At 39.0% G+C, this 27,442-nt stretch overlaps 1 protein-coding gene across 1 annotated transcript in view; it reads right to left on the bottom strand.

The window, feature by feature from the left end:
• Positions 1-27,442, bottom strand: part of SLC9A9 (solute carrier family 9 member A9) — a 639,391-nt gene that overhangs the window by 407,043 nt on the left and 204,906 nt on the right. Inside the window, exon 6 of the mRNA XM_070466623.1 lies at positions 9,588-9,693. Coding sequence (XP_070322724.1) covers positions 9,588-9,693 — 106 coding nt within the window. The remainder of the gene's footprint in view (positions 1-9,587; positions 9,694-27,442) is intronic.

Below are 27,442 nucleotides of genomic sequence, written 5' to 3'. Positions count from 1 at the left end.
GGGTTGCCATTTCCTTCTCCAGGGGATCTTCCCGACTCAGGGATCGAACCCTGGTCTCCTGCATTGCAGGCAGACGCTTTAACCTCTGAGCCACCAGGGAAGCCTGAGTTTCAGAGAAATAGTGAGTAAATGTCAGATCTAATCTGAGAGACAAGGGATGGAGTCCCAGGATGAAGCCAAGGTCAATTCCTGTCACCTGAACAGGGACATTAAGAGGCAGGGTGGGGAGCTTCCAGAGTCAGAGCCAGGAAACAGGAACCAGCGATCAGGAATGAGAACAAACAAACAGGGCTGCGGCAGCAGGCAGGGGTGTGGCAGCAAACACTGGGCCTTCTGACTGAAGCTGGAGGTCAGCTCAGCTCGCCTCCCAGTTGCTTCTTAAAGATACCAGGACGCCTTTCCACTCCTGCTAGGTGCCGCCATCTGGTGTCCAAAAGGAGAAGCCGGCCTGGAACTGTCTGCCAGGACAAGGACCCTTAGGCCAAGAGGACCATAACTTTTTTTTTTTTTTCAGTTATGTATACCAGCAGTATCCAGACAGGCATCAAAATAAATGCATTTCATGCTGATTATCAGTTTCCAAGGCAAATATCAAAGTGACTTATCCTCAGAAAGATATGTCAGATATAAGAAATTTGTTTTTAATTTTTTAAAAAAATGTTTTTTTTAATTTTTTTTAAAATTTTTTAAAAATTTTTTTTAAATTTTTTTAAATTTTTTTAAATTTTTAAAATTTGTTTTTAATTTGATTTTTGAGAAATATTGTACTTTCTGGATGGAATAAGAGTTTTGGTTCACGCTCATCAAAAGGAGACATCTTCGTATCACCTCTTTGTTTACAGCTATGGGTCAAATGGGAGAAGGAGAGCTAATGAGGATAACAAATAAAGCTTTTCATATATTTAGAAGAAGCAATATGAAGAATATTAAACATCCATCCTCTGGAATGAATTTTAATTTTAATAATTAGTAAAATGTCCCCATCTGTATCTGAAAGGTTGAGAAACTTCCAGATAATCAGCTTCATGTCATGGGTGATGGAGAACCATCTATTTGCCTTCAAGGAGCTTGTAATCTACGTAGAGATGCTGGTACCAAGAGGAAGAATAGATTTCCTTAGCACTGTGTGTTCAGAACCCATCTCTACAGAGCTATTTTCTGGGATAATTTTTAGAGCAAGTTTTTGTTACACATATTAAATCCCGTGTTAGCGATCATTCTCCTGTTTCACTGAGGAGTTAAGCTGAGAGAAGGGATAGGTGGCTGTGCCCTCCTTCTGCATCACCAGGGCTCAGCACAATGTCTGGTGCTTATAGGTCCTCAGCACATTTTTACTAAAGACTGGATGACATCTTAAGGTTCCTGTTAGTTGCATGGTACTTGGAGTCTCACAGCCATCCCATTAATTTCCATTTTAAATTTCTCTTAAGATGCATGCACTATAAGAAATGTGCTCTTTCAAAATGTCACTCATGCTAAGTGCCAAGCATTCACCAGTATCACACTTTAAATGACATTTTCTAGTAAGAACCTCTAAGCAGCGTAACACTCTTATTTAAAAAAAGAAAACGGTGCTCCATTTCCCACCTTCTTTTAATAATCTACATTGAATTTCCTTGTAAGCATTTGCTCACCAGAAAATGAAGAAACCTAGCATGTATTTATTATCATCCAACAGCCAGCTGTTTAATGAGGTTCTGATTTTATCTCTAAGAAAATCTGGAAGCATTTGTACACTGTGCAGTTATTTCACAAGAAGATATTTCAGTACAATACTGGCAGTACTTCAGTTTTGCAGATAAATGACTGAGAACATTCATCGTCCTCTTTCTTCTCTTTCATGGGTAGAAAAAAGTCAGATTTAAAGCTCTCTAGAATCTACATTTATTGGAGAAGGAAATGGCAACCCACTCCAGTGTTCTTGCCTGGAGAATCCCAGGGCCGGGGGAGCCTGGTGGGCTGCTGTCTATGGGGTCACACAGAGTTGGACACAACTGAAGTGACTTAGCAGCAGCAGCAGAATCTACATTTAAGTGAAGATTGCCAATTATCAAGTATGTTAGTGGGGAATTCATTGGACCAGAGCTGATCATTGTATATATTTACATCCAAGCAAAAAAGAATAATATAAAAATCATCTGTGATCCCACCTAACACTTTGATTTTGTATATAAATTATAATGTATTATAAGTATATACACATAAATTTGGCTGTGGTTATTTTAGCCAAAAAATATTAATAGATCTTATAGTATACACCATTTAAAATTATTTCAGGACTTCCCTGGTGGTCCAGCTATTGAGACTTCATGCTCCCAATGCAGGGAGCTTGGGTTCAATCCCTGGTCAGGGAACTAGATTCCACACGCCTCAAGCCAGAGCCCATATGTGGCAACTAAAACCCAGTGCAGCCAAATAAATGAATAAAAATAAATATTAAAAAAAAAATAAAAGTAACATTTTCCTATTTACCTAAAAACATAATGTGAATATCTTTTAATATCAATAACTTCTCTATCATTTAAAAAATGTCTGCATAGAATTTCATGATTTTAATATAATTTACTCAACCAACTAGTAATTTAAGTACAACTTTTTCAAAGCAATGCACTCATCCTCATGAAGAAATTTTTACACATACCCTTAATTGCTTAAGACAAATTTTAGAAATGAAATAAATGGGTGAAAGCATTCACAAATTCTAATGACTATAAATATTGCCTAACTGCCTTTATAAAAGTTCTATTCCTTTTCTCTTTTTTCCTCAGTAATGTGGGAGGGTTCCCATGTCCCCAAATTCTGATTTACCCCAAGTATGACTGTTCTCTCTTGAGTTCTGAAAATTTGAAGATTTGCTAGGCAAAAAATGATATTTAATTTGTTTCATTACTAGTGAAGCTGATCTTATTTGGTAGAATATTGGCCAGTTATGTTTCTTCTTTTGTTCATTATCTACTTACATCTTTTGTCCATTTTTCTATCATGTTTACCTTTTCTTTATTGGTCTTTTATAACAGGAGTAATATCAGAAGTTAATATCTAGTGTTTACTGAGTGTTTAAGGCAGGTCCTATTCCAGGTGTTTTTTGTTTAATCCTGCCCAATGAGGTAAGTGCTATTAATATCACCATCTCTGTTTTATAAAGGACACATCTGGTGCAAAGAGAGGTTAAGTAATTTACCTCAGGTAATATAACTAGTACACTTGGTATACTAAAAAGATTGACAATCAATACATATTTGAAAGACTATCAATATGTCTGTTGAAACTACTTTCCCTGGTCTATCTTTCATCATTTAATTTTGTTTGTAGTGACTTTTGCCTGCTAGGATTGATTGACTCTATTCTCATCAAATAAATTGGCTTTTCTTTTATTTTGATCACCTGAAGAATAGTTTAAATACATTAATTCATAATGCATAATTATGACAAAAACCACTACAATATTGTGAAGTAATTAGCCTCCAACTAATAAAAAAAAAAAAAAGAACAAATGCATACAAACATTCAGATAGTATGAAAGGATATAAAATAGATTAAATCATCTTTTCACTTTTATCATTGTCACACATAGCGAAAGCATCTCTTTTTAACCATTTATGTCTTTGTTTCTTCGGATGACTGCCCTGTGACTCTGCTCGCATGTCTGACTCTTTGTGATCCCATAGACTGTAGCCCACCAACCTCCTCTGTCCATGGGATTCTCCAGGCAAGTATACTGGAGTAGGTTTCCATTCCCTTCTCCAGGGGATCTTCCCAACCCAGGGAACCTGCGTCTCCTGCAGTTCCTACGCTGGCAGGATTCTTTACCACTGAGCCATCTGGGAAGCCCAACATTTATTTATTTGGCTGTGTCAGGTCTTAGTTGCTCCACAGCATGCAGGATCTTAGTTCTCCCACCAGGGATTGAACCCGTGGCTCTTGCATTGCACTCCAATTTTTAAATAATGTGTGTGTGTGTGTGTGTGTGTATATATATATATATATATGTATATATATATACATACATATACACACATATATACACTTTCATTTCTTGATTTATCAACTCCATATGTAAAAATTGATTTCTTACTGTGAGAGACATGGCATTTCAGGTAACATAACCCTGCTTTTCTTTCTTCTCCTCCAATCAGCTTTCACAAGTAATATCAACTTTGGTTGTGAGAACCTATATAATGTTAAATAATATACTTCAACTTCTAGTTCTTGATTTATCAACTTTAGACTGTGTGCTTTAACTAAGTCATTCATTCCTAATGGGGGAAATCACATGTTAAAATGGTTATTCTCTCTGTTCCTTGGTTCATAAAATGTCATATTTATGAAGGAATGCTTCACTAGAAGCAGGTCTTTCTTTAGTCATTTCACTGAAACCAGAGATATGTGTAAGTAGAATGAAAGATATTGATATAAGTGACTATATAAATTATAATAAGTATATATATACTTATAAACACAGATTATTTAGATTATATAGATTATAGAGCCTTTCCAACTATATTGCTTTATTTATTGCCCAGAATAATTTTGTAATGTATACAGAACAAGTATTCTTACATAATATAGGTAAGGAAACAAGTGTGAAGAGTTTATGGTCATATAAAGTCACTGTCATGTTTTTTTTGGTTTTATTTTGTTTCTGACCAGCCTCCACACTTCTTTTTTAATTATACTTTTTGAAAAATTTTGGCTGCATGGGGTCTTAGTTGCCACACACAGCAACAAACATCCACTTGTCTTTTTAAATTTAATTTAATTAAAAAAAATTTTTTTTGACCGCATGGTATCTTTGTTGTAGTGTACAGACTCTCTAGCTGTAGCTGGGTGAGCTCAGTTATCCTTCAGCATGAAGGATCTCAGTTCTTCGACTAGGTATAGAACCCATGTCTTCTGCATTGCAATGTGAATTCTTAACCACCAGAAAACCAGGGAAGTCCCCACTCTTCCTTTTTTGTGGCAGTATTACTCTGAGCAATAATCCCACCTTGCCCCAGTCTCAGTTCATGTGCTTTCAATTAAAACCAATTACTGCCTTAAGTTCATGAACAATGTGACAGACCCGAGACAGTAAATTCAGCACTCTCCCTGGCCTCAAGTGAGTCTGGAATGCATCAGAATCTATAAGATGTACCAAGATTATTTCTGGGAATAATGGGACAAAGATTCTGGCCCTACTCTCCTGACTAAAGATACAGCCCTGGGGGATGCTAGCAGCCATCTTGTGACCAGGTGTGTGAGATAACCCTGAAGAAGCTGAGTGAGGAGAGAGTTGTGTTTGTTTCACTGGGCCCTTTCCTGAGCCATGTATACTCCTGCTGTTCAGTTACCTCAGCTCACTCAGATTCCCTTGTGTTTACTCCAGTTTGGCTTGATTCTATGTCAACTGTAATAATTGCACAGTTAATTCGTGACAATCCTGACACCAGCTTTTTGACTTAAATCTAAGGCTCTTTCTACCCTACCATGTTGCCTCTTTGTTCAGGAGTCAAAAACACAGACCTTTCAAGATGTCTTCATCATATCTTTTGCCTTCCTTCATAGTCTATTATGCATTCTTAGAAATGCAAATCCATCACATGGAATTCATTCATGAGCCATTACGCATACATGTTTGGGCATGATATTCCCTATATACTTGGAACAATTGTACAATCGTACAGATCAGATAAAAGCTAATTCCAAAACTTTTTGTTAAATAAAGTTATTTTTATTTTAAGGTAACTCTGGATCACTTTAAGCCTGAGGGACACCACCCACCAAGCATGGCTGTGTTCAGGAGTTGTGGTCATCAAATTCAATCATATATTACAGTAGTTGTTTGAAATTCAGAGCACATTTAGCCTAAGAAAAAGTATTCTAACTGGTTACTTAGATTAGCACAGAAAAACTAATTTAAACTGTGGTGTTATGGTGTGCATGAATGCTCAGTTGTGTCTAACTCTTTGTGACCCTATGTAGCCCACCAGGCTCTTCTGTCCATTGGATTTTTCAGAAAAGAATACTGGAAGGGGTTGCCATTTCCTTGTCCAGGGATTGAACCCATCTCCTGTGTCTCCTGCATTGCCTGTGGATTCTTTACCACTGAGTCACCAGGGAAGCCCAATTTAAATTAAAATATGGCTAAATTACTCTGTATTTGAATGAGAAATGCTAGAACAGAGTATTTTCACAAAACTAACCATAAAACTTTTTTTAAATATTAAGAGGATGGTACTTAAACAAGGAGATTTGCAGGTGGAAGATGAGAAGGTAAATGAAAGTGTATGACCATTCCAAAGAGGCTCCAGAGTCACTGCAAAGGCCATAGTGGTTGATGATTTAGGTCCTTTACTGTACTTGATTTCATATAAAAATGTGTCTTTTCTTTTGCATGATACAATAAAAAACTCTATTCTTAAACTTCAAAACCACACAAAGATGGAACTGAGAAAGGGAAAATACAAAAGAGATTTTCATTTTCTCTTTTGATGTATGTTTCAAGTGCAAAGACTCCATCTTCAGATGTTACTATCTAGAGAAGAAAATATACATGGAAACCCAAGAGTGCACTGCTGAGCTGGCAGAGAATTAGAGGCACATAGAAAGGAAGAGTAGGGTCTTAGCATGTGGGCTAGTGGTTCCCAGAGGAGGAGTCTGAGGTATGTGGGAAAAAACTTGAAGAGCCAAAAACAGGAGCTGTGAAGAGAGCTTTGTGCAGGTAAATAAAAGCGTAGGTTACAAGTCAGAGACTTGTTTGGGCACTATGTGAAGTTTAGAGTGAAGGAAGAGAAAAATGGAGAGACAAATGTTTGAACTTCTGGTCTGAAGGTTATGGAAAACTTTTTAATAGGGCTCTTGCAAGGTAAATAGAAGATAGTTGGAAGAGAGAGGGTGGGGGTGCAGCATTAAAAGGAAAGGGAAGGTGTGGGTAAGTAAATGTATAAAATGAGAGTGTCATATGGGCTGTAAACTAAGTTTAAAAAGCATGTGAGAAAAGTGAAGAGTAAAACACATGGAGAATTGTGCAAGGTGAGAGAAGTAATTAATAGCAGAGGTGGACAGAGTCCAGACTCAGCATAACCTAAGTACAAGTGGCCCGATGAAATCGCAGGTTCCTCATCGAACAATCTGAGGTTCGTTAGCTGACTCTGCAGACAGGGAGCTGGCGGGTAGAGAGGGTTGGCTGTACCTTGCCATTTCATATAAGGGACTTGAGCACCCGTGGATTTTGGTATCCACAGGTAGCCTGGAACCAGTCCCTTGTGGATACAGAGGGACAGTTATGCATTAATGCTCAGTAGAACTCCCAGGAGAGGCTGATGGAATCCACATGCACTGGTTAGAATAGCCTGCAGATTTCAATGTGTGGCAGTGTCCATGTCAAGAACTCCTAATTTAGAATTACCTTTATTTTAAAGTTAAAGCTTATTGGGGTCACTCTGTACAATACCTGAAATGTCAAAGCTGGGAAGAACAAGATTTTGGTTAGAATGGCAAGTGTCTGGTGCCTAGAAAGGAAGGGATCCTGCTATGGTGAGAAACACATTTTATTACGACATGCAATGCACGGGTAGGGAAGTAGAAAATGCACTGCCAGTTAATAGCCACCTATTGACCCGAGGCGATATTAAATGGATTGTTCTGAATGTCCCCCAGGCTTGTGCTCAGCAGCATCAACATTCATCCTTGGAGTCTGCATTTTTAATGGAAAACTACTGTGAATGGTAGTGCTGAAAGCAGAAAGGCCAAACCTTTCCTTGGTTGTAGCTGCACAATTCTTTCCCAGGCTCATTTGCGCTTTAGTGATTTCACTTTGCTTGGCCTTTTACAACTTGGCAGTTCGGGAAGTGAAGATGAGAGACTCAGCAGATTTTAAAACAAATTTTACTCCAAATGTTCCCTTAATACTAGTATTTCTTAGACAGAGATTCCTGATGTTTTAATGAACTGTTCTTGGTGTTTTGTTTTTTTTGTGTGTGTTTCTTTAAAAGCATCCTTTGGCATTTGTGAATGTGCCACGACTTTTGCTCTTTTTTTTTTTTTTTGCTGTTTTTTTTTTCTTTTTCCATTTATTTTTATTAGTTGGAGACTAATTACTTTACAATATTGTAGTGGTTTTTGCCATACATTGGCATGAATCAGCCATGGATTTACATGTATTCCCCATCCGGATCCCCTCTCCCACCTCTCTCTCCACCCGATCCCTCTGGGTCTTCCCAGTGCACCAGCCCTGAACACTTGTTTCATGCATCCAGCCTGGGCTGGTGATCTGCCTCACCCTTGATAATTTCGATGCTGTTCTCTCGAAACATCACACCCTCACCTTCTCCCACAGAGTCCAAAATTCTGTTCTGTACATCTGTGTCTCTTTTTATGTTTTGCATATAGGGTTATTGTTACCATCTTTCTAAATTCCATATATATGCATTAGTATACTGTATTGGTGTTTATCTTTCTGGCTTACTTCACTCTGTATAATGGGCTCCAGTTTCATCCATCTCATTAGAACTGATTCAAATGAATTCTTTTTAATGGCTGAGTAGCTCTTAATTTGGACTCACTGATATTTTCCTTAAAAGCAGGAAAGGCACTTCTTGGTAATCAGGTGAAATATAAGGTTTTTTTTGACTCTTTCTTGAAAGTTGCTGAATGTAGTGATAACTTTGGGGTGGCAGCCTTGAGAAATGTCAGCTGGCAGAAAAAAAGAGAAGTGCCTCTCTGTTGTTTCCTACACTGCTCTGTGAGATCTGACTTTTAAAAATCCTTTGTTAGTTTGCAATACATTTTCAAATGCACTCAAAGTAATTAGCACCCTGAATTGAATCTTGTTGTCACATTTAATTATTAGATGGCTACTTTCCTTTAGGGTATTTGACAGTTGCCCAAAATGTTAGTCTTAATCTAAAACCAAGAAGAGACCTTTGACATAGTGAAAGCCACCAAAATGGCATTTATTAAATATAAATGGTGAGTGCCTGAAGGAGAGGTGAGAAGAGAGTGCTAATTCTCATCCTGAAATGAAAATTCCTCCAGTATGAAAGAGAAATTATATTACCTCTTAGCAGAAGCTTCATCAGTTTTACTTATCACATGGATGATTTTAGAATGTGTGTATTTCTATAATGCGTGACATTTGCATTGATAAATAGAGAGTTATGACTCTCAGCTTCTATCTCTGATTTGCCAAAATTCCTGTAAATACAATGGTTTCTATTAGTCTATTATCTGGAAAATGACTTGAAAAAATTAAATGATACTGATTTAAAATGAAGAAAGCTTATTTATGTGCATTTTTATTTATGTGCATTCAATCCTAAGTGAATCAGCTAAATATATACACCAAGAAACAAAAGTGTTACCCTCTGAGTAGTATTTTATCATAGACTGGAAACGTGAAACTTATTAATAGTGTTAGAAATTAAGTGCACAATGAAATGTACACACTATTGGAGCTCTTCAGTGGTAATTATTCCTTAAAAGCTAGAAATTGCCTTTATCTCTATGATATAAGAGAAAAGATACTATTAAAGCCCCTAGAAATTATCACCATATTTGAAGCATCTTTCACTTGGTCAAAGAAGCACAGGCCAAGTTCTGGTACTTACTATGTAAGGACTATGGCGACTGCATCGTTCAACACACTCTCCCCAAACAAGAGTGTGTACAGGTCAGGGTCGACATGCAGTTCATGGAAAATGGCCAACACCGTCACTAGGGGAGACACACACAAATATACAGGGTTAGTTGGGATGTGGCCATAGACTTGTCCTTGGCTGTGGTCACCTGTATAAAGCATTCATTAAATGTTCATCTTCTCAAATCCATCAATAGATACATACTGAACCTTTAACCAAAATCAACCTCATCAGTCACTGCCCTGCTTAAAAGATTTCTCTGGGCTCCACATTGCTTACAGAGAAAGCTTGAGCTCCTTGGTACAAGTCTTGTATAATCTGTGTACTGTTTGCCTTCCAGCATCTCTGTCTGAACTCCTTGCCCGCCCTCTGCTGCCTCCCTCTAGCCATGCTGAACTTGTCAGAATTTCCTGAACACAGTGTGTCATCTTCTAATTACCTTGGCATTTGGGTTCACTTTAGCAGGGCAGCTATCTCTTTCTCATTCAGATGCTACCATTCTCCTCTTTCCTTAAATACATAAACTGAGACACACACACACACACACACACACACACACACACACACACACACTTTTTGCTACAAAAAACCCCAGACCTTTATTCAATCTTTAAAGGCCTCTCAAGTTTCCCCCAGCCCTCTGATCCCTCAGTAAAGACCTGGGTCACTCCTTTTTGATCCCAGAATTTGTGATCACAGAACATATCATAGAAAAGACTGTGAGCTCTTCGCACATGCTCAGAAGTGTTTGATGTGTGAATGACTGAGTGAGTGAATGAATGAAGGTTGTGGCAGCAGCTTATTCCTGTGAAGGGAGTGGTGGTTGGCACCTGGCTCTCATTCTCTCAAGATCACACTCATCTATACAGATGGACCCAATGTTCCTAAGAGCAGGGCCTAAGGATTCATTTTCGGCAGTCTGCTTCATGGCTCCTATATACCGTAGTTGTGCAGAGCTTCTGGGCATATACCTGGGCAGTGAGTAATCACACACTGATTAACTGTGTTCATCAAAACTATTCAGTGTCTCGATGTTTGAAACAGTCATGCAGTGTGAACAGCTATCATCAGGAGAATGATCCACTGAGTTGATTGCCAAAGGGAAAGAGAGGGTGGTTGAAAATGATACTGATGGTAAATTTTTAAGGCAGAATGGGCATTTTCATTTCTGTTCTTTCCTTTACTATTTCATGCGCTGTGAGGTTAATAACTGTGTAGTTTAAGAGAGTGCTGGGGAGAAAAAAAAGCTCAGTTGAACTGTTTTGTAAGTAGGGTCAATAAGTTTGGTACTTGTCCTGCCATAATGGGAGGGTTTTAGTGACAGAGTGACACAATTTGATTTAAACCTTGGAAATCAAGTTTAGGCAGCAGGGTAGAGGACAGAACGGACATGCGGCTGGAAGATTTCCCGAATGTTCTGGCAAGAGATGAGTTGTACCAAGACTGGAAGAGTCCTAGATTCAGGCTCCTCATCTCTTGTACATCCTGCTCTTTCCTGAACATCCACCACCCTGGGTTCTTGTAGGTCAGTGACCACAGTGCTTTGTATTTTACTTACTCATTTGTTCTCACATTCCCTCTGGGTCATTAACCCCTAGCATGTTGCCAGACTATGGTTAGCTTTAGTGAGTGAAAAGATAATGTCAGGGAGGATAGGGCAGAGGTGTTAATACCCACAATATATTTGGGATGAAGAACTGGTAGGTCTTGGTGCTTGAGAGAAAGCAAGATTTGGGTTTCAACCCTGGGCAGGCAGTAAATGGGCTGCAAAAGAGAAATTTGTAGACAGGGGAATTTTGCAAGTTTGGTTTTTGATATGTTGACTTAAATAGGCAGGTGGAATTTCAAATGGAAATTTCAATAAGAAAGCTAGAAGTAAAAGGTTATCACTAGAGGCTTCCCTGGTGGCTCAGTGGTAAAGAATCCACCTGCCAACGGAAGGGTCATGGGTTTCATCCCTGGTCTGGGAAATTCCCACATGCCCCGAAGCAACTTTGCCCCTGCACCACAGTTACTGAGCTTGCACTCTAGAGTCTGGGAGTCACAACTCCTAAAGCCCAAGATCCTTAGAGCCTGTGTTCCACAAGAGAAGTCACGAAGGTGAGAAGCCTTTGCACCATAACTAGAGAGAGAATAACCTGCATAGCAATGAAGACCCAGCACTGCAAAAAATAAAAAAATTAAGGTTGTAACTATACAGAGTTAAAGCAGAAGAAAGAATTTAAGGGTAATAAGCATGGAGGTAGAACATAAAGCCACAGGAGTGGCTGAGATTGCCTGGGTGAAGTATATAGAAAGAGAGAGTTCATGAGAGATCCTTGGGAGATACTCACAGATAAGGGATACATGGAGAAAAAAAAACATCAAATATACATGTGGGGTATTTGCAAAACCTGATCCTAAGCACGAGCAAGTGGCTGAAAACCATATCCATCAGGAATAGATTTTTATTTACTAAAGATTATCCTAGGGAAAGGAGTATTGAACCCAACAACTAGCTTTGGGGTAAAGAGACAACAAATACAGAATGCCATGCATCAGCATGACGATTAGCCAGATTCTGTTTTACTAGGCATAGAGTCGATTTCATTATTCTAGATGAATAGATCCTTAATCATGATAGAATGGCAGAGATGTACCCTCTACTAGTGTATAGCTGTTCACATTTGTACCACCTCTGAGCCTTTGCAGGTGGTGGTGGGAGGGGGCTGATGATTTTTCTCTGCTAAGTAACCTCTTTCTCCTGCTAGGATAGAGTCAAGATCCTGAATCGAATCAAAACAAAAAGGCTTCAGTTGGGAGTTTTATTTTTCTGTTTTTTGGCGCACCATAGGCATGTGGAATCTTAGTTTCCTGACAAATGACTGAACTGTGCCCTCTGCCTTGGAAGTAAAGGGTCATAACCACTGGACCACCAGGGAGGTCCACAATTGGGAGTTTGAATTACCAACATTTTCCTTTTACTAGAATTTTGTGTGGAATAAAAGTAAAATTATAATTTTTATTGGAATATAATTGCTTTATAATGTTGGGTTAATTTCTTCTGAACAACAATGTGAATCAGCCATATGTATACATATATCCTCTCCCTCTTGAGCTTCCCTCCCACCCCCACCCCCATCCCACCCCTCAAATCATCACAGAGCACTTAGCTGAGTTCCCTATGCTATAGAGCAGCTTCCCACTGTCTATTTTATACATGGTAGTATATATATGTCAATGCTACTATCATAATTTGTCCCACCCTCTCCTTCCCCTGTTGTGTCCACAAGTCTGTTCTCTATATCTGCATCTCTATTTCTGACCTGCAAATAGATTCATCAGTACCATTTTTCTAGATTCCATATATATGTGATAATATATGAAATTTGTTTTTCTCTTTCTAACTGATTTCACTCTGTATCACAGGCTCTAGGTTCATCCATACATTACAATTGAATCAGTTTCATTCCTTTTTATAGTTGAGTAATATTCCATTGTATATAGTTACCACATCTTCTTTATCCATTCATCTGTCAATGGGCATCTAAGTTGTTTCCACATCCTAATTATTGTAAATAATGCTGCAATGAACATTAGAGTATGTGTGTATTTTGAGTTATGGTTCTCAGGGTATATGCCAAGTAGTATGATTGCTGGGTCATATAGTAATTCTATGTTTAGTTTTTTTTTTGTTGTTGTTACCTGTTTAGTTTTTTAAGGAACCTTTGTACTGATCTTCACAGTGGCTGTATCAATTAATCTCCAAAATATACAAACAGCACATGGAGCTCAATATCAAAAAAACCCAACAACCCAATAAAAAGAATGAGCAAAAGACCTAAATAAATATTTCTCCAGAAAAGACATACAGGTGGCCAACAGGTACATGAAAAGATGCTCAACGTAACTAATTATTAGAGAAATGCCAATCAAAACTACAATGAGGTATCACTTCATGATGGTCAGAATGGCCATCATCAAAAAATCTACAAACAGTAAGTGCTGGAGAGGGTGTAGAGAAAGGGAAAACTTCTTACACTGTTGGTAGAGAGTTATTCTTAAGTTAGAAAATTCTCTCATGGAAGCTCTACTAATATGGACTTTAGTCTTTATAGTTGCTTATTTGTATTTCTAAGCTTTGAAGATGGCTTGCAGCTTGTCTGCATTCCCAGGCACACGAGTTGCCTTGGCTCACAAATACGGAGGTAAAGTCCTGGGTTTCCTTCCCCAGCTCCCCACTTATGCAGTCTGCCCTATGCTGGGATGGACTCTGAATCTACAGTGAGAGCTTTGGGCCTTTGGAGGGACAGGCTTTTAACTGAATATCCAGTTTTGTTCAAAACTGTTATGACATTCCCACAATTCCTTTTGCACAAAGAACTGAACTACACTGCATAAATGCTGTCCCCCACAAAGAAAAATCTATTACTTGGGGCATTCCTATCTACCCTGTGAAGAAATGGAACAGCTTTGAAATAAAACAAGGCAGTGTGTCCTACAAGAGGGAATATTTGCTGGGACCACAAATGAGTTGAATAGGTGAATCAAGAAATTAGCCACCCACTCTCACTGCTGAGCTGAGAGCTTTGAAAAATGCATGTAATTAGCTTGCAGGCAGGGCTCAGTCTCACACACAATGTCTGAGACTCTCACGGCACTTCTTCCCAAGAGAGAACCTCTTGGAACAGCTGTGGACATGCTCACACCGGCTCTGCTCGCACCTTGTTGGGTTTGTAAGGACAACCCAGGTCTGAGGCTGGGTTGAAGAGCCAGGTGTAGTTTGATCAGACTGCTTGGGATAATCTGAGGAGAACATTCCAGACACCATGTGGAGAGGAAGAGAAAAAGATACAATCTGATTTCTTTAACCTCTGATTTTACCAGGGAATTGTGTCATGCTTGCTTTTGTGATACTGTAGTTCTCATCACTTAGTGATGAGTTTCAACGCTCAGCTTGGGGCTTGGGGTTCCTTCCCCATACTTGACTTTTTAGCTAGAGAAAAATCTGTTTTGTCTCCTGATTTGGTAGTAAGGAATGCAAATATATATAACCTTATGCTCAAATACACACACACACACATACACACACACACACACACACACACACACACACACACCTATTCCCATGTAAGAGCAGTGGATGGTTGAGACATGCCATTGAATCACTGAGATAATAGTGGTTCAATGAATGATATAATGATTCAACTATTTTCTGAGAATATGTTATAGTTTCAATAGTCAAACAGTGAAGGGTCTTGGGAGAATGAATGAAGCAGTGGTGTGGATGGCACTTCTGAGAAGCTGCTGATGAAAGGAAGCCTATGGAGTAGAAAGCTTCTCTTCAATTTCTAATTTAATACAGATTGAACAGAATAAACAGAAAGAAAAGTTGAAGACAAAGGAAAAAGAAGAGAACCCTATTACAGCATCAGAACTCATATTTCCTTATCTCAAATGCAATAACCATAACTAGAGATAAAAATTCAGATAACGACTACCTTACCCCATTTGGTACCTCAATGTATTGACTGAAATAACGTCTTACTTTTTTTGTTACTATCTTTTGAACTAACCTCTTTCCTAATGCTCTTTCAGTCACTTCTAAGTCTTCAGGGTGATTTGTTGACAGTCCCTTCACTAAATCTCCATTAACAGCTCTCCGACCCATATTTTCTTGGTGTTTTACAAGGAATTTAAATTTCAAATGCTATTTTAATACAGGAACTCTCAGCAACCTGCACAATCTCTGCCTGGGTCTGCGGACAGCATCACACAACAGTTCCTACCCCTGTTGCTCTAAGTCTTGTCTAAGTCTCAGCCTTGTCAAAATGCTGGCTCTCCCTGGAGAGTGCTCTTTGTGGTTTTCTGTGCAAATCAGCATGTGTGACACTTGTCCCTGACACATGGAGAATCAAAAACGTCTCTGGCTTGTGCAGTGGAACCTTGTCAGGCTGACAGGTGGAGAACCCTGGTAGTCTCATAAACAAGGCAGCAATTTCTATTTCCAAAAATGATTACTGGGAAAATGCAGGATTTTTTTCCCCTCCTAAAATTTGTATACAAGAAATTCTCCTGTAACTCTTCCCACTTTTCTGAAATATTGTACATAGTGAGATTACAAGGAGAGGCTCCAAAATAGCTGAGGTATTCTAGTAGGTTGGAATACTGAAATTAGCTTGAGCCTCAATCTTCTCAGTGAAGACCTGGCAGCAGAATCAGTGTACTGGTTTTGCCAATCAAGCTTTGCCAGTCACATCCTAGACATACAATGAGAAATCCTAACCCTTCTGAAATAAGTCAGAGAAACACTGCCTGATCTAGAAAGTTAACCACTAGATGTTATTTCATTGAGGTCATTTGGCTCCGCGGTAAAAGAATCTGTCTTAAGTGCCGGAGCAAGGGTTCAATTGTTGGGTCAGGAAGGTCCCTTGGAGAAGGAAATAGCAACCCAATCCAGTATTCTTGTCTGGGAAATCCCATGGACAAAGGAGCCTGGTGGGCTACAGGCCCATGGTGTTGCAAAAGAGTTGGACTGTCTTAGCAACTAAACAATGTTGTAAATTAGAATTTAGCCCTAAAACATTTCAATTTTATTTTGGCCATCAATATGATATCTTATGTTGGTACTGAGTTGGTGGTGGAGAAAATACCACATGTTAGCACATCATTACAGCCCTTTCCCCTAGAGATACTTGGGAGAAACTAGCCCCAATGCCCCAGGGCAATAGTTTCAAAGTATGGTACAGGGATACCTGGGAGTTCTTGAGACTTATTCAGGAAGATTCCCAAGGTCAAAACTATCTCATAATACTATGACAGTGTTACTTGCATTTTTCATTCTTGTTATTTCATCTGTGTAGAGTGGAACTTAGAGGTTTTATGATGTGTGTTAGTGCAGCTGAATTCAGAAACCAATGTGAGAATCCAGCTGTCTTCTGTCACACCACACATTAAGGGGACTTGCAAAGATGTGTCACTCTCCCCAGTAAATTTTTTGTCTTGGAAATGAATTTAATTTTATAAAAAATGTCATTTAGCATGTAAATTGTTCATGATTATTATTTTAAAGAGATCAATGAAATTATGTTAAAAAATTTAAATTCTAATCTGGTAAATGTTGACAGATGTAACACCCACAAAGACTCCCTGAGGTCTTTCCTAATTCTGAAGAATTTTAAAAGGGTTGTGACACCAAAAAGCTTGAGAACCATTGTCCATAGACATTTGTTGTATGTAATGAATCAAGTTACATCCTGTGCAGCCAGAATGATACTTATGAAGCATGGTTTCTGAGAGAAATGAGAAATTAGTTACTGAAATCATTTTCAGTGGAATTTAATTCTCTTGTTGGATTCCTGTTGAGAAAGGCTCCCTAGCTCTAAATAACTTTTGCCACACAATAACCAACTAATTCTTTTGGAATATATGTAGAGGATTTCTAATAAATATTATGTGAGGGGAAATTATTCTTTTCAGATTAATTAAAGCAGCACATTCTGGAATCACATTTCTGTCATAAGTATTTGCATTTGTTTAAGTCCTTTTTTGGAAAGTAAGTGCTTTGTGGACAGAGATTATTTCTTCAACATACGGATGCATAATAAAAACACTGACAATCACATGTCCTTTCCTTGATTTCAAACACGGTCAAACATAGTTCCAGATAATCGACTCCCTCTTTTGCTTTAAAACCTGAAGTACAGTCCTTATCAGTTACTGAAAATATAAAAAAGTAATCAGAATATCACAAGGTTTGATATTAAGAAAATAAAAACAAATAAGAAATATAAAGATTAGCAAGACAGAAACCTGAGAACAAACACTGGGGTGGGTAGATATTTTCCAGATCCTTTCTTTGGGAACTATGGGCTAATATCTTTTGGCACTTTAGCTGGTGCTTTAGAATTTTTCCCAAAGGTACCTACAAGAGAAATATTCTAAATTTAACATTAGCACAGAACATAAACATTTAACAAAGACCCAATTTTCTCACCAATGGGGTTTAATGAGCCATGGTGCAGTTTAATGGGGAATCTTTGCAGTCTGTTCAATATCTGAGTGAAGATGACTTACCTTGTCGTACAAGCATTCTCCAATCAGGATTATGACTTAAGCATTTTGCCATTTTAAAAATGAACAGGGTAAGCAAGGGTTTGCCTACAAATCATGAAATAAATTCAGAAAAAAGCTCAGTGGAGCCATAAAGCAGACAAAGCCTGAATGGGTCAACAGTAGGAGGTAAAAATATCACTGTGATCCATTACACATAACAAAAATTGTAGGAAAAATATGATAATGTGAGTCATGATCATGATACACATTTATATAAGTGGGTTTCACAACTAAATTTTTCTCTTGCTACAGAAAGACATGAAACAAGCAGGTATTCCATCATTGCCCAATCTATGGATAAAGACCCCAAGAGACATTACAGAAAGATTTCAAAGTAGAGGGTGCCTATTTCTGCTTTCTAAGTAGATTAGAAAAGCTGCTAAGGGTGAACAAGAGTAATATTAAGAGGCTACTGGGTCTGTGTGACACAGCAGGGTGGGGAAGATAGGAGGAGAGGGATCATATCATGAGTCCAATCATTCCTGCCATCACTCTGTGAGGTAGGCTGAATAATGCCCCCTCCCACCCCTGAAGAGACATTACTTTGTCAAGAAAGGTCCATATAGTCAAAGCTATGGTTTTTCCTGTAGTCATGTATGGAGGGATGAGTTGGACCATAAAGGAGAATTGATGCTTTTGAACTGCGTTTTTGGAGAAGACTTTTTAGAGTCCCTTGGACTGCAAAGAGATCAAACCAATCAATCCTAAAGGAAATCAATCCTGAATATTCACTAGAAGGACTCATTCTGAAGTTGAAGCTCTAATACTTTGGCCACCTGATGCCAAGAGCTGACTCATTAGAAAAGACCCTGATGCTGGGAAAGATTGAAGGAAGGAGGAGAAGGGGATGACAGAGGATGAGATGGTTTGATGGCATCACTGACGGACATAGGTTTGAGCCAGCTCCAGGAGATGATGGACAGGGAAGCCTGGTATGCTGCAGTCCATGGGGTTGCAGAGTCAGACATGACTGAGAGACTGAACAACAACCCCTCCCTCATCTCCCCTGAAAAGGCGTCCATGCACTAATCCCCAGAGGCTGTGCATGTATAGCTTAACATGGCAAAAGGGACTTTGCAGATGTAATTAAAATTTGCTTAAAATGGGCAAATTATGTTGGATTATTTGGGTGGGTGCAACCTAATTACTCAAGCTCTTAAAAGCAGAGACATTTCTTTCCCTGGAGTCAGAGATGCAGCTGAAGAGAAGGAAGAAGAGAGACTAAAAAAGGCTTGGGGGCAGCAGTCATGAAGATTCCAAGCATAAGTCGTCCGCATGCCATTATTAACTCTGAGCTGCAGGGGCTCACTTGCAAGGGTCGGAGGGAGACCTCTTTAAGCCAAGATAAGAAAGCAGGAATCTCAGTCCTATAACTACAAGGAAATGGATTCGGTCAACAAACGGAATGAACCTAGGGCTTCACCATGAGCCACACTAGTCAGCACTTTGATTTTGGCCTTGCGAGAGTGTAGTAAGAGATCCTAGTTGAGCCAACCTAGGTCAGCCAGCCAACCTATAGAACTATACAATAATAAATTTGTGTTGCTTTAAGCTGCAACATTTCTGGTAATTTGCCACAGCAGCCCAAACAAGTGCACTCTGGTCCCCTCTCACCAGAGGAACTACAAATGGTGGGCAGCCTAAACTCTCAGGCGTTTAACTTTTCAACATATGAGTTACTGAGTAGAAGGGCCCTTCAGTCCTCCCTTCCCCTATCCCCCACCAGCAGACAAGAAGTCACATAGACAAATCTATCTTTTAGCTCATGCTTTAACAAGGACAAAACCTGAATGGATGAGAAGGCTAAGGATTTGCAAATGTTTGTGCCATGAGGCCCTCTGTGCTGATTAATTATCTATGTGTGTTTCCCTTGGTGTGATCATCAGATCGATCATTTACTCAGAATGTATTATTTTATAGCTCATCAAATCACTTTATTTTCCAGTATTTATTTTATATGAGCTACACTGTGAAGAACTGGTGCTGAGGTGGGAATGATGAAGCTCAAAGCAGGGTGGAAGGTTAGTACAGTCGGGCCAGCCAAGACTGAGAAGAGCAAGCCAAAAGTCATAAAGCCACTCTTGTGAGAAAAGCAAGCAGTGGCCATTTTTATTCTTCTCTGAACTTTTTTTTTTTTTGTATTTTATAATTTTTCTACAATAAGCATGAATAAGAAAGGATAAAAAGCCATCCTGAAAGTTGGCCAAACTTAATAAAGACATATACCATGGAACTCAGAGTCTCTTCCCACAGCCCAGGGTGCCATATGTGAGCACTCCTCTCCCCCTCCCTTTATCCCAGAACTTCCTTCCTGGGCTTCCAAACTGTCAAGCCCTCTATGTGACATGACACTGTGAACACTTCTTATCTCTCTGAACACTCTTTTGTATTGGGGAGACTAACTTCTAGGTTCTCTTTGACCCCTCCAGCCCCTCTCTCTCTCCTTGGCAAACCCACCCCTTTGATACAAATGCTGCCCAAGAATTCCTCAGCTCCCTCTTCATTCTACCAAGTCTCTGTGAGCAATCTCATCCACATTCACTTATCTCAGTCTTCAGCCAATCCCTTCTTCTCCTCAACTACAGGCTCCCATATCTAACCACTGGCAAGACAACTCCATTTGGAGTTCTTCTACTGGAACAAATACTTATTAAGTATCATTGTGTGCCTGGCACTGGGTTATGGAGGTGCTGTCACCTAACCAGCCGTCATCAATCTGTTGCTTTTGCTCTTGAATTACCAAATTCAGAAATGGCATCATCATCTAGGCAGAAACTTATGTTTGTGTTGAAAAAAAAAAAGTAACTTATCTTAGCATCAACATACAGACACTCTCTGGAGAAGACAATGGCAACCCACTCCAGTACTCTTGCCTGGAAAATCCCACTGATGGAGGAGCCTGGTAGGCTGCAGTCCATGGGGTTGCTAGGAGTTGGACAAGACTGAGCGTTGGACAAGACTGAGTGTCGAACAAGGCTTCACTTTCACTTTTCACTTTCATGCATTGGAGAAGGAAATGGCAACCCACTCCAGTATTCTTTCCTGGAAAATCCCAGGGACAGGGGAGCCTGGTGGGCTGCTGTCCATGGGGTCACACAGAGTTGGACACGACTGAAGTGACTTAGTAGCAGCAGCATAGACACTATCAGGTGTAAAATGAATAGCTGTTTAGAAGTTGCTGTGTAGCACAGGGAGCCGAGCCTGGTGCTCTGTGATGACTTGGAGGGATGGGATGGGGGGTGGGGAGGGAGGGAGTGTATATATGATTATGGCTGATTTGTGTTGTTATATGGTAGAAACCAACACAACATTGTAAAAATTAAAAATATATGTATTTAAATAAAGAGTATCCTAAAAAATGTAACTTATTTACAATGGAAAACTCTCTGGCATTATAGAGTATAATTTGAAGAGACAAGCCACACTTTGGAATTAGGTAGTTTACAAAGTCAGTCAAGGAAAGAAAAGGAAACCAGTTCCAGTGATGATCTATTGCATCAGATACTGTACTATGAACTAGCTTTGTCATGTCTGAAAATTTAGCTCTCTACAGAAATCCATTCTGGATTGGAAAATAATAAAAATGAGAAGTTCAGTTTCAGATACATGCTTTTCCTTATGTGAAAGCAATATAACAAAACAAAACAAAACTCCCTGAAAATAAACTGCAAGCATTTTAGCTTTACTTTGACTTGGTCTTCTTGGATAAAAAGTTGTTCATCAATGATATTGGCTGTTCATCTATACATTCGTTGATGCCTTCAATAGTTTCTGGCAAGTAGCAGGCAATTCTGTTGATTGAATGAGTGAATGAATGAAACTTGAAGGTCCTGTGCCACGTGTCAGACTCCTTGAGGATCAGACCAGCTCCCAGTCTCTCTTGTGTTCTCCCACTATGATCAGTGACTTCTTCGACCACTCACTGACCTGATAGCACTTGTTATGAAAAGCTGTGTCCATTTCAGCTCAAAATAATACACTGAGCACTACAATGTTTCTTATCTATAAAACCCAGCTAAAAGGTCAGTCCCTATCATTTCTTGGCTGTGTTCTAGGAGGGAAATCACTTTTCAAGGAATCCTAACCCCTGGGGCCCCTGAGAAGCTTTGTAGAGCAAGGGAACTCAGCCCTGTTTATGGTGCTCTCCTGGCTCCCTGGGCATCTTACCCTCAGGAAGTGCCCACTTTTAGGTTGTGGATGTGCTGACTCTGCACTTATCTGACTCTGAGAGTGAGTGCCGCCTTCAATATGACTCACCAGTTGCCTCACTACCCCATGAATTTGACCTCATTCAGCCAAGCCGAGCCCTAAAGGGAGCCAGACAGCCTACCGTCCAAGGAAACAGTCTTAAAATTTTCTAAATCGTATTCACCACAATATGCAATGTCTTCTTTAACACATAATGGAAAGTTTGGGCTGGACATTGACTTTCCAAACTTCTGTTCTGCAGGTCTGTCTTTGACACTGCTGAGAATGAGCTGCTGTCATTTAAACAGAGAAATTCTGTCCCCTAAAGCAGCAAGCCAGAGAGGTCTGTCAGCCACAGCTGTTTCCCAGCTGTCCATGGAGCTGCTGAATTGCTTCAAATGGTTTTTCAGTGTGTTCTTGAAATCCCATCCTCAGAACACCTGGAGTTTTGCTTTATCCACCTTCAATATCCTGAGGCATGTATATAGTTTGTTGTCACCCATTATCTTCTCTAATTCTGTTCTGGAAATAACTAGGCTTCCAATCTCTGAAGCAAGACCTTTGTGCCAAGACCTTGCTATTCACAACTGTGTCCCAAAAGTAGAAGCAGAGATAATGGTTGGGAATTTGACTCTGATGTCAAACCAACCTGTGTTCAGATCCCAACTGCAATGCAAATGAACTTGGTGATCTTGAGCCAGTTACTTAACCTCACTAAGCTTTCAGGAAGCATCATTGGCGAAAAGGAGATAAAAATATTCTCTCCCTCATAGGTTTTTGGAGAATGATTAAGTGAAATAATTTAGGTAAAGTGTCTGGCATATTGTAGCTCAATTAATGGTGGTTACTATTAATGCTATTACTCATGTCATCAAAACCATCAAGAGGTTTGCCCATTATAAAATGGAATGACACTTTCTACTTATGTGTTTCCCCCTGGATACTCAAAAATGCCTTTAAGAGAGATAAATAGATATTATCAAGTAGAGAAATCATGAAGACTCTTCTCTGCCTCCCTCCCTTTCTCCCAAATTACTGCTTGAATCTCTGCATTTGGAAAGAACACCTACTCCTACATTTACTTTCTCTTTCTTTAAAAAAAAATTTTTTTTTTTTGGGATGCAGACCGTTTTTAAAGTCTTTATTCAAGCTGTTACAATGTTGTTTCTGTTTTACATTTTGGTTTTTTGGCCATAAGGCAGGTGGGATCTGAGCTTCCTGACCAGGGATTGAACCTGCACCCTGTGCATGGAAGGTGAAGACTTAACCACTGGACCACCACAGAAGTCCCTATTTCAAGGGACTGAAATAGTCCCTTGAATCTCAAGATCCCTGTCCAAAAATGAGACTGAGAGAAGTTGCCTTTAAGGTCCTTCCAAAGCTAAAATTCTATGGCTCTCAGACCTAAACTCCAAACAGTAGATCTCAGTTGTGAAGAGTGTCTATTTTGCTAATTATGCTGGAACCTGGGTACAATGCTGGGTACAGCACTACAGCACTGCAGAGCAACAGGTGCAGAATAGTATCAAGGACAGATGATCACGTGCTTGACTCTTCTGCATAAGGGAGGAGAGAGCTAGTATAATAGCAATTATGTGTGCTCTCTTGACCCTGACCCCAAGGATTGTGAAGCCAGGACATCCCCAAAGGGAGTCTGAGCCTAGGAAGATCTTGCTAATATTCAGCAAGTCATGTCATCTTAAAAAACCCTACTCATAGAGCCATCTCTTATAGGAGGAAAACATGTTTTGTGGTTCCTCTGACTAACATGTCCTCTTTTTCAATCAAGCAAAATATAATTTTGAAATGAAGGAGACCCTAAGGTCTTCCCAGAACTCTCTCCTCGCTCCCTGCAGAGTGATGCAGGAGTTCATGGAGTCCTTCCTCCAAGCTTAAAAAGCTACCTGACTACTTCTGTCTTATCTTTTAAACTCACTGCCAGTTATTGCATTTACATCCTCCTTTAGACAGAAGTTTCTCAAAGGCAGGATCTGTGTCTTGCCTCTCCCTCCCCCAGTCACTCCTACAGTATCTAGTGCATTGCAGGTGCTGAATAAATGTTTGTTAAATGAAATCAACAAGTGAGATCATGACTATTGGGTTTCATTTTATGCTGCTTGATTGTCACATTACTTTTTTATTTTGAGAAATAATAGTGGTATAGGACAAAGAGTGGGCTTTCCAGGTGATACTAGTGGTAAAGAACACACCTGCCAATGCAGGAGACATAAGAGATGAAGGTTGGATCCCTGGATGGGGAAGATCCCCTGGAGGAGGGCATGGCAACCCATTCCAGTATTCTTGCCTGGAGAATCCCATGGACAGAGAAGCCTGGTGGGCTATAGTCCATAGGGTTACAAAGTGTTGAACACGACTGAAGAGACTTAGCATGCATGCATGGACAAAGAATATTGAATATACTTTATCTCCCATCTCTGTCACTTACAGGCCTAGTACTTAGAATCTTAAGTTTCTTAAAATGTAGATAATTGACTGGCTGTGGTAATGATCAAATTATATGATATATGTGTACACCGTTAATGGTTATCACTAACTGATAAACTCTTCAGGTGGAAACATTCAGATAGAGTTTTTCATTTGTTACCATTTGGTAGCTTTGGATTCTAAATATTGACTCAAGTGCACAGATGCTTTAATGGTTACAATAAGGACATTGCTGATTTTAGAGCTGGCTGCATGTTAGCTGAAGTCAATAATTTATTTTGATCACACAGATGTTAGTGTCTTATAAAAAAGAGTCTAGTCATCTAAGATAATAGAAGTCCTGGCTTTTGTGTCAATCTTTCATTGACTTACTATAAAATCTTAAGAAAAACCCAACATTTCTCTGTGCCTCAATTATTTCACCTAAGAAATGGATCCTCTCTACCCAGGAAAGCTATGTGAAAGTAATTGAAATACTGCATGTGAAAGCTATTTGAGTTTGTTGAAAGAGATATCTAATATAAATTCAAGCTGCTCTTTTTATTTCTGGGTAAATTTGCTCAAGAATAGAATCTAGGTTTATATGATGGCATTTTATATACTCAGGTTTATATAGAGATTTTTATACTGATGCTTTCCCAGTGTGCATAACACGGAATTGGACAGATACAGAAAATGCAGCCAAATACTATTAAATGACACTGTATACAGGTTTGAAGCAAAGATTGCCTGGTAAAAATGGCTGGTCTGTCTGCAGTCTCTGGGAGACCGCTGCCTTCAGTGGAAAGAATACTGATCTAATATCCTCAGATATCCTCAGAGGCGTAATTTTTTCCCCTTGGAATATAATGAAAGCATATGAAAAGACCTCAAATGATCTCTCACTGCTAGCCTTCTTCCATAGCAATATGAATACAATACTTCTCTACCAAATATTAAATAATAAAAGTAGACTTATATAAGTTTCTCTACCAATAACTAAGCAAATGATTTAGGGACATGAACCGTATACTCTATGTGAGTTTTTTTTTTTTTTTGATAGTACAGGCATAAAACCATCTCAATCTCTCTCTATGCTGCTTAGCAGATATTAAATGAGTGTTGTCTTTGTTCTCAAAGCCAGCCCTGGTGCTGAAGGGACTGCTTTGTAAATTACATCTTATTTTCTTTTGTCTGGGGAGAGAAAGTTATTCAACTTTCTCTTGAATTTCTGTGTAGAAAGCTGCTAACGCCAGTAATGAGAAACCACAAATTTGGTGTATCCTAAAACTCTGAAATGCAGAGACAGAGAGGGCCAGAGAAGAAAAATAACAATATATGATTGTAAAAAGAATATATAATATAACAAAAGAAATAAATGAAGACTACAACTAAATATTGAAAAACAACAATGAAGAGAGTGTGTGGTCAAAGGGATCTAAGAAAAACAAAACTAAACAATGAAAAGACTCCTGATTATAATAATGTTAATAATTGTTCCTCCCATATATAAAAAAAAAATCAAAATTTTAACCAGAGAGTTCAATGACAAATGAAAAATATGAGAGACAGCCCAATTAAGTCACCCTTATTGGAGAGGCTTTTCTATAAAAATAACAGTTCTGTTTTTAATTATAGGTTCTTGGGTCTATTAATCAGCCATCTTCCTCAAGGCTAAGCTTGGTGCAAATAACAGAGACGGATTCAGCAAAATGCCCTGTTTAATTAAAAAGAATTTAATTAAAAATATTTTTATACACATGACCAATCACCATTATTTACGCAGAGTTTCCTTCATGCTTCTCTGGTCAGGCTTTTTTCTTTCTTCTCCTCCCACCCCCCCCCCCCCCCCGCCTTTTTTTTTAATATGCTGTTCTTCTGCAAGAACTACTGTGAAATGAGAAGCACTATGACTGGTAGTTAATACCTATTTTTATCAAAACAGCAGTGTAGCTCACACATCACCCATGCAGCTGTAACCATAGTAACCCCAAATGGAAAGGGTCTTTGGATTATCAACATAATCAAAGGTAAGATAGTTCATGTGCCTCTGGAATAGTTACTCTGTAGCAAACTTTAAAGAATAAAGGTGGCTTTTCTCCCCCTACAACTTAAATGTTAAATGAAAATAGTGACTTGCAAGTATGGTGTACAAAAACGCCTTTCATTTTGGAAGATTCTTATTTCACTGAAGTGTTAATAATAGAAAAGATGAAAACTCAATGCTGCTCATTTGTCCAGTGCTTCTGATTATGCTGAAGAGACAATAATAATCATTTTGTCAAGTTGCAGAATCTCTTAAAGGAAAAACCCTACACTTGGGTGCCCTGTAGGATGAGAAATAATATTTTGTGCCTATGAACTCAGAGGGTAGCTATGGTCAATGGTGATTGTAGATACACATTACATGGGAGCTATAGTCAGTAACTTAAGGTGTGGCCCTGAGTCAAATTACAAAGAAACGAAGCCTTTAGAGAAGTAGAACTGGCTTAAAAAAGGAGGGAAGTACCAATCCAAACACAGATCTGAATTTGGCTGTATAATTCATGATAGGCTTAGAAAGGGTTGAAGAGAGGTAGTGAGCAGGTAATAAAAGCTAGAGCACTCATACTCAATTATTCCATGATCTATATACTCCAAAACAGAGGCTAGTATTCAAGCATTTATACTACATTTTGGAATGCCTGATATGACTCCAGGAGCAGCATTTGGAAGCAGAGGGAAACTACCTTGAATTTTAAATATTTAAATAATGTACACTAGGAAACCATCAACAGAATAAAAACACAACCTATAGAATAGGAGAAAATATTTGCAAATTATATGACCAACACAAGGGCTAAATTTCCAAAATATACAAACATCTCATACAACTCAACAACAAGAAAACAAACAACCTAATCCAAAATGTATAGAAGACCTAAATAGACATTTCTCCAAAGACAAAATATAGATGGCCAATAGGCACACGGAGAAGATACTTAACATCACTAATTGTTAGAGAAATGCAAACCAAACCTTGGGTTTCTCAGTTGGCTCAGTGGTAAAGTATCTGCCTACCAATGTAGCAAACATGAGTTTGATCCTTGGGTTGAGAAGATCCCCTGGAGAAGGAAATG

This window comes from Odocoileus virginianus, chromosome 4, assembly GCF_023699985.2.
Source record: "Odocoileus virginianus isolate 20LAN1187 ecotype Illinois chromosome 4, Ovbor_1.2, whole genome shotgun sequence".
NCBI lineage: Eukaryota > Metazoa > Chordata > Mammalia > Artiodactyla > Cervidae > Odocoileus > Odocoileus virginianus.
Note: the sequence above shows the minus strand (reverse complement) of the source record. Positions and strands in the feature narration are given on the sequence as shown.